The 8,125-nt window shown below is 38.3% G+C and overlaps 1 protein-coding gene across 1 annotated transcript; it reads left to right on the top strand.

Moving 5' to 3' along the window:
• The first annotated feature begins 286 nt into the window (after nt 1-286).
• LOC105466906 (serine peptidase inhibitor Kazal type 14 (putative)) lies at nt 287-7,559 on the top strand. Its single transcript, XM_011716090.2, has 5 exons — nt 287-308; nt 1,403-1,541; nt 2,730-2,773; nt 6,180-6,316; nt 7,294-7,559. The coding sequence occupies exons 2-5, from the start codon at nt 1,475-1,477 to the stop codon at nt 7,337-7,339; spliced, it is 294 nt and encodes a 97-aa protein (XP_011714392.2). The 5' UTR covers nt 287-308; nt 1,403-1,474; the 3' UTR covers nt 7,340-7,559.
• The last annotated feature ends 566 nt before the right edge of the window (nt 7,560-8,125 follow it).

The raw sequence follows: 8,125 nt of genomic DNA, 5'->3' as shown, positions 1-8,125 counted from the left end.
AAACATGTTATATTCTTTCTGCTTGCTCTCTCCTACTGTGGTATGTTTTCTCACACGATTGACTCTCTTGAATTGCCTGCTAACGGCTGCCCTTTCCAGTGATCTGTTCTAACCCCTCTCAGGTCTTCCCCTGCTAAGGTTTGATGCAATCTGAAAGATGGATCTCCAGGGCCTGCTCAGTCCAGCACACCATGCCTCAGTGACTTTTCTCTCCTACGCAGCAGTTACTCTATTTCCTCCTGGGGCCCTAGTACATGCTTCTTAAAAAGAGCACATTATATTCCTCTTCCTTTTCTCTTCTTTCTGAGGTGGGTCAGCTGTGGCATGAGGGATGGAGAGAGTGGGCCTCTGTGTTTTGCTTTAGCTTTCTGGCTGCAGCTGAACTTCTATTGTTCCTGTTCCACTTCTGGAGGAACCCAGGGAAAATATCAGGATGAGATGGGGGTGTGTTTAGCCAAACATGGTGTCCCAGATTGTGTCAGGAGTAGGCACGGTAGGCAACCTTGCATAGTGTGCAAAGAACTTCAATCATCCTGAGAGTAGAATACTCTGGCTACATTTTAATGTCTTAAGTAACACCTGTCACATTATAGCATATCAGCAGAATTTATATAAATTATCCATTGATATGTGTCGCAGACAGAGATAAAAGCATAGAGAACATATGGAAGACCAGGCTACTTTTGTAGAATTAGGAATGGAGGCACAGTTAAATGTGGTCCTTTGTCAGACCCCGAACACTGCAGATACCATTCTCTGGGGTCAGAAATGTTGCTACAAGGAAAGTCCAGCCGGAGGGAGTATTTCCTCACTGACTTTTCCCATTCTGTGTCTGGATTAAAATAGCTGTGGGACCCCAGTGAGATGGCAGAGAATGATTTTTCTCCCTGTGAATGTCCTCAAAGAGTCTAGGATTCAATGTCAGATGATTCTCAGTATAGGCAAGAATGCCTGAATCATCAGAAATTTTTGTCTTAATCCAAAGAGATATTCTTTGCTTGATGAGCAAATACAGACCTACTCCATTTATTGAGAAGTTCATGTTGTCCAGGGACCTCGATAGCCCCATCTTTTTTTTTTTGCATCCCCTCAAAAAATAAATTTAGGTGAAGTTTCAGGTAAGGAGTTGCTTTTTCATGACATGTAAAATGTTTTTCCACTAAAATAATACAATTATGCCCATAGAGTAACCTATGATTTACTTCTGAGTATTCATAGATCTGTTACTGAGCCCTATACTTTTAATCAAGATAGTTATTCAGAGTTTAAATTTTTAAACATTTGTTTCTGAGGAAGAATGGAATAGGCTTTCCAAATACACGGTACTGAGGATAGAACGGGCAGAGTGGAGATGGCTCTTCATTGTAAAAGTCATCTTAAATCCTGATTGTCTCTACTTCAGTGATTGTATTAGAGGGAAACAACCTGAGATAATATCTCGGAGCATCATTCCAAGGACACACCAGGAGGAAAAATGGCCAGATCTTTCCCACTAGTCTCACTTTTGCCCTTTGTCTTGATACATTTGGTGTTATCTTCTGGTGAGTAATTTAGCTGGCCTTGGCCAGAAGTTGAAATTGATTTGTGGGATTTTACATTGTAATCTGAGAGGGAATGCTTTGAAATTGTTCTTTAACTGGAATGTATATATATACACACACACACACACACATATATACACACACATACAAATTATCCACTGACATGTGTTGCAGACAGCATATATATATTTATATATATATTTATTCAGAGTATATATACATATATATTTATATATACACTCAGAGTATATGACAAAATGAATCAGTCTTGCCCATTGAATCAGTCTTGTAGACTCTCTCTCTCTCTCTATATATATATACACACATATACACACATACATATATATACACACACACATATATATACTCTGAGTATGCTCAGAGTATATATATATACACACTCAGTATATTCAGAGTATATATATACACATACTCAGAGTGTGTGTGTGTATATATATATATAGAGAGAGAGAGAGAGAGAGAGCGAGTCTAAAAGACTGTGATTCAATTGGAAGAGACCTTTGTTTTGTCATCTTTTGCATGCAGATTATGAGATTTAACTCATGAAGGCAAAGATGCTTGGGTAACTCACTGAGGTAACATGTAAAAGTGATTAACAATATAATATGCATACATCAGAGCACATCTTGAAAATTTAGAGTGTTTGAAAATGATTTGCTGTATATTTGACTGGACCATTATCTTTTACGTTCTCTTCTAGAGGAGAAATCATGTAGGGAGTCATAAAGAGGCCTAGCCTCAAGGGCTGCAGAGCTTGCTTTTTCACATATTTACCAAGAGTATTACCCAGGTGTCTTTTCACTCCTAAAAAATACGAGGATTGGGCCAAAAGATCACTTTAAAGTTACAGCATTGCTTGTTTCTTTCATACATAACCAGCTCTAAATCCTCTCAAGTCCAAACTAATTAGAAAAATTATTTAGTACTTTCGACTGCCAGCCTTTATGAAACAGTGACGCATCTATATAGTCCCCTGCTGATATCAATTAGGAGTAAAAGAATTATTTCACATTTTAAAAAATGAATGAGTACATGTATAAATGAAATAATGTTTTCCATTCCTGCAAGCTTCCTTGATAATAAATTAGAACTCTTTTATTCTGCCGACAGATTAAGCTATGATTTAACAGGAATTAAATTCTGTAACTATTTTCATATATTCTCTAGTTTCAGGCCCTAGACACTGGTGGCCACCACATGGAATTATTAAGGTAATCTTCCATTAAATTTCCCCCCAGGACTGACATTATAATATGAGGTCTTTTTTTGGAATTGTTACTGTGGAAACTTAATGCATCAGGGTCACCCGTAATAGTCTTTAAGGCCTGTTTGTATGAGGGTGGTGGATACACTGCTGAAACAGCCTGGAATCAAGAAAACATTCAATCATACATGTACCAGAGAACCCTCTGTAGTGCCTGAAAAATGTAGAGTATTGGCAATTGCCGGGAGCATGACAGGTTCTTAAGAGCCTATGGACTTGGGTATAACATGGTCCTGGCTCTCAAGGAGCTCACAGTTTGATGGAAAGAATGACTTAAAAGAATGCTTCTGGCCCGGCATGGTGGCTCAAGCCTGTAATCCCAGCACTTTGGGAGGCCAAGACGGGCGGATCACGAGGTCAGGAGATCGAGACCATTCTGGCGAACACGGTGAAACGCCGTCTCTACTAAAAAATACAAAAAAAACTAGCCGGGCGAGGTGGTGAGCGCCTGTAGTCCCAGCTACTCGGGAGGCTGAGGCCGGAGAATGGCGTAAACCCAGGAGGCGGAGCTTGCAGTGAGCCGAGATCCGGCCACTGCACTCCAGCCTGGGCGACAGAGCAAGACTCCGTCTCAAAAAAAAAAAAAAAAAAAAAAAGAATGCTCCTAAATGTCTTGAGATGTACAGAGAATGCTTATGCAACTTGTGAATGCAGAAGGCAACTTCTGGATATGGATGGAAGAAAATGTGAAGAAACAGTAGATATCTTAACAGAGCCTCAAACTATGTGTGCAACTTGGATGAGGGCAAAATGGAGACACCTTTTGATGTCATCGATATTGGATAAGTGAGGGAAAAGATGAATGAGGGATTAAACTTTTCATTCTGATTCATATTTGCATCCCTGTATTCCTTCCCTTTAGAGGTATTAGCACCTTAAGCTTTTGTCTAATTCGTAAATTTTAAATTTTATTTCTTCTTTGTAAAAAAGTCAGTCATGAGTTGACTGTTGAGAAAGATATTTTGAGGGCAGCTCTACCTTCAACAGACCTGGGGATCAGAATGTGAAGCTTGTCAGAGGCTACTGCCCCAGGAAAAGGATATGCAGAATTTGTCCAGGATTTATACCCTGGTCTCATAAAGTTCAGTTCTGGAATTTTCTTTTCCAGAAGTTTACCTGCAGGATGAGTTCACCTCATGCCCATAAATCCATAAACAATAATAAAGGCAATCACTTTTACTTATTTTCTTTAAAAATATTTATTAATCACCTGTGCTGTGCCCTAAGATACACTATTGAGGAAAGCAGTTATATTCCTTTTCCTCATGAACCTTGCAGATAGCCAAAAAGGGAAGAAACCAGCTATGATTTATGGTAAATTTTATAAATACAAGAAATAAAATGGTATGATAGAGAATATCTGTTGAACATAGAGATAACTGCTATAAACAATGGGTTCAGGCAAGGTTTCTCTGTCATGTGGATATCTAAGGTGAGACTTGAAGGATAAAAAGGAGCCACTCAAGTGGAGAGTGGGGAGAAAGACCTTACCTACCTGGGTCACTAATTGAAGCCTTGTGTGACTGGAGCACAGACAGAATCCCACAAGGGTGGGATTCTCACCTGAAGAATGCATATCTTCCTCCAAAGAGAGAGAGAAAAAAGAAGCTGTCTTTATAGACAACAATAGAAACTGTTCTTCCTCTTGTCTTTGATAAACTGTATATTCCTTCAGATTCAACTATTTTACATCTCATTTATTCATTTGGCAAATGTTCATATAGCAATGACTAATGCCAATATATGTGCTGGGCACATAATGACTAGCCTAATCAGACACAAATCTTTCCCTTCTGGGCTTATAGTCCTTCAGGAGTGTGGTGTTAGTTAAATAATTACACAAATGCATTGTTACAAACTGATTAAAAGTATAAAAACAACAGAGAGTTGTGACTGTATTTTAATAAATAGTTCTGAGAAAGTGGGTTATAACCTGAGCTCTAAAGATTATATTATATGAGAGAGTTCAGGTTGAGAAAAAATATATTTGGTGAGGTGGTCATGACACTTCAGAAGACCTTGAAGGGAGGGAAAGATAAAGAATTTATATATATATAAAACTAACAAACAAACTTACTAAAAGGACAGAAAGCAAGGTAGTATCAGGTAAGGGCAGAAGGTTTGGGAGGTTCCAGGTCACGCAGGGACTTTTAGCTCATAATAAGAAATACTTTTTTATAATATGCAATGAGGTTCAATGAAAGACCTTAATCAAGGAAATAAAATTATTCAATAGAAGTTTAAAATGTGAAACTTCAGGAAATGAGGAATAAAGGAAATGGAGGGATTAGTTGGGTAACGATGGTGGCCTGGCCATGATGGTGGTGTTGGATAAAAAGAAGGAAGAGGAATTTCTAAGTTAAAATATGACCCCTTCTTTCCAAATTCCTAGCCAAAATTTTCTCCTACTTTGTGTGTGGGGTATTTTATCTGTACCAATCTTACGACACTTATGGAGCCCCTGAGAACACTAGCCTCAAGCTTCATAATCCCAGAGTCACTACTTCAATTCATCACCAGCACCGGCATTGTCCAGAGAAGAACTTCCAATGAAAACAAACATCCCTGAGTCCAGTTCCCTGAGGAGACATGTCCCTTCCTTTGTTTTTGACTTTTTCTACAGTGTCAGGGCAATGAGTATTTTAAATTAAGACACGTGCATTCTTCCATTATTATCTTCAGTTTTCTCTGCTGAGCTGTCATGGAAAATCTGTAACAATCTTTCCAGATCTAATAGTTGGGACATAAAGAAGATTGAGAGAGAAGCCCCAGATATCATCTGTTTATCCACTCTTCTTCTTCTTTTTTTTTTTTTTAAACCATAGCATAGTTGGCCATTGTTCTCCTTTATTGAGAAGGTCCTGACAACCAGGGCATCATATTGTTACCAAATAGGATATATATATAGGTTCTAGTTGGCTTTGTGGAGATGGGAAAGTGAGAGCTTTTGTGAGAGTGGAATATTGTCCTATGCTTAGATTTTTTTTTTTTTTAGATGGGGTCTCACTGTGTAGCCTAGGCCAGAGTGGAATGGTGCCAGCATTGCTCACTGCAGTCAAGTGATCTTCCTGCCCCATCCTTCTGAGAAGCTGGGACTACAGGCATGCACCACCATGCCTGGCTAGTTTAAAAAAAAAATTTTTTTTGGAGAGACAGGGTATTGCTCTGTTGCCTAAGCTGATCTTGAACTCCTGGGCTCAAGCAATCCTCCCACCTCCGTCTCCCAAAGTGTTGGAATGAAGGCATGAGTCACCATGCCTAGATTATGCTTAGATTTTCCTAGTAAAGTTCAAAGGTGACCTACCTGTCTAAGTGGGGTTCTAACTGTGTAAATCTTTTCAACTCAATTTCAGGTGAAATGTCCATATGAGAAAGTAAACTTGAGTTGGTACAATGGAACAGTCAACCCCTGCCCTGGCTTATATCAACCCATCTGTGGTACCAATTTTATAACCTATGATAATCCCTGCATCCTGTGTGTTGAGGGCTTGTGAGTACTATTTGGGGAAAAGACGGGAACTATAAATATGCTTGTCCATTAAAATTACCATCTACCGTTCCTATCAACTACATCAACCTTGAAGCCAGGAATTTGCTCCAGTTCACACAGATAATAATCAGCCCCCACTCAGAAAAGCACATAGTAATTGAAAGTCCACTGGATTAGAAAGTAGACTCATTGTACCAAATGACATTCCTCAGGTCCATTCTGGTATCTGAGCCCTTACATTCCCATATACCAATTGATTGCCTTCCACTTGAGAAACTCTCAAATATGCCTTCAGGTCCTGAATTATTTTTTATTTTAAGACAAATTGTAATTTTGCTTTCTCTTAAATATCTTCACCCTTTTATGTGTTTGAAACTCTGAACTACGATGAGTTAATTGCAAAGTTTGGATCTTTTATCTGAGACAGTGTTTAGATTTTTGGATTTATGTGACATAAATCAGTGATTAGATACTGAAATCTTACAACACAATGCTTTCAGCTTTGATTCCTATATGAGTGACTGCATTTCACAGAGAGAAAAATTTTCACTATGGCATCAGACTGGAGCCCTCAGCCCAATCATTTTTTAAATTTTGTGCAAGGAACAATGACAGGACTGTGCAAAGCTCAGGTCATCCCCATTAATGAGTAATTCAGCCAAAGTGTAAGAGTATTAACAGAATAGTTGAGAATTGATATGTCTCACACATCACAAACTCAGACTTGATTGCACAGCTTAATTTCAAAAAGAGTGTAGCATGTGTCATATCTCCAGTGGCATCTTAGAATCATGGAATGATAACTAGGTAAGAAATCCAATAATTTTGTCTTTTGTCATTAGTCAATTCCCTTTATACTCTAGATCTTAGTTTTTCCAAATATAAAACCAGGTTTTAGATAAGATAATTTTAAAGGTATTTTTGTAGTTCTGACATTGTATTACTTAATGAAATGTTTGTTCTGATACTTCCTTTAGGAAATCTCATGGAAGAATCAGGTTTTACCATGATGGAAAATGTTAGCTGCATGGCCTTGAATGTGGAAGATATCTTCTTTTTTTTCCCTCCATGTCTCCAATCTCCTTCTTGCACTTTTTACATCTCCTTGCATTTGTTCTTGACAACAAAGAGCTATCACTATTGAGCTTGTAGCAGATTGTTTAAAGTTCCTTCCATGGACCTCTCCCCTCACTGATTGATTGCCTTCCATAGTCTCCCTAATAAATAAACTTTTATGAAAGTCTGATTTGACTTGGGTGTCAGAGCTAGGTCTAAAAATCTCAGAAGTAGAAGAAATTCAGAATTTGAGTCATGGGTCAAAGGCAAATATTGAGATTAATCATCTCTCTAATGCTAATAACACTGAATTAGTCTGGTCAAGCCTCCGGATTGTCTTCCAAAGAATGTGGCAGAAATTTCTTCCATATTTCTTTGGCATTAAAAAAAAAAAAAAACAAGTAATGGAACGACAGGACGTTGTATTCTGCTTGTAGGATTCCTGTTGCCTAACTTCTGCAAACTCATCATTAAACATCCTCCCTTTTGGACTCAGCCTTGAGACAGAGGTATTTACACATGTGCAGCTTTGATCAACAAGGCCCCACATTCTCACCGATCCATTTTGTCTAGAAGAACACCTACATTGTTGGTATCCATAAATGTCTCATGGGTCATTAGCCTTTTCCTTAAATTCTCTGGACACATTTTAACCCCTAAAACATATAGGGACACCTTTTTCTCTGTTACACTTCATATGTATTTTTTACTTCTATATGTACAGCAGACGAATAATATGCACTAATATGCTCT

This window comes from Macaca nemestrina, chromosome 6 (assembly GCF_043159975.1).
Source record: "Macaca nemestrina isolate mMacNem1 chromosome 6, mMacNem.hap1, whole genome shotgun sequence".
Lineage (NCBI taxonomy): Eukaryota > Metazoa > Chordata > Mammalia > Primates > Cercopithecidae > Macaca > Macaca nemestrina.
This window is presented reverse-complemented; position numbering and strand designations above follow the sequence as displayed.

Bases quoted from the DNA above. Each gene is read 5' to 3' on its own strand.
- LOC105466906 (XM_011716090.2), top strand. From the start codon at position 1,475: ATGGCCAGATCTTTCCCACTAGTCTCACTTTTGCCCTTTGTCTTGATA. The intron at 1,542-2,729 runs GTGAGTAATTTA...TATATTCTCTAG, and splicing joins ACATTTGGTGTTATCTTCTG to TTTCAGGCCCTAGACACTGG. The intron at 6,317-7,293 runs GTGAGTACTATT...TACTTCCTTTAG, and splicing joins ATCCTGTGTGTTGAGGGCTT to GAAATCTCATGGAAGAATCA.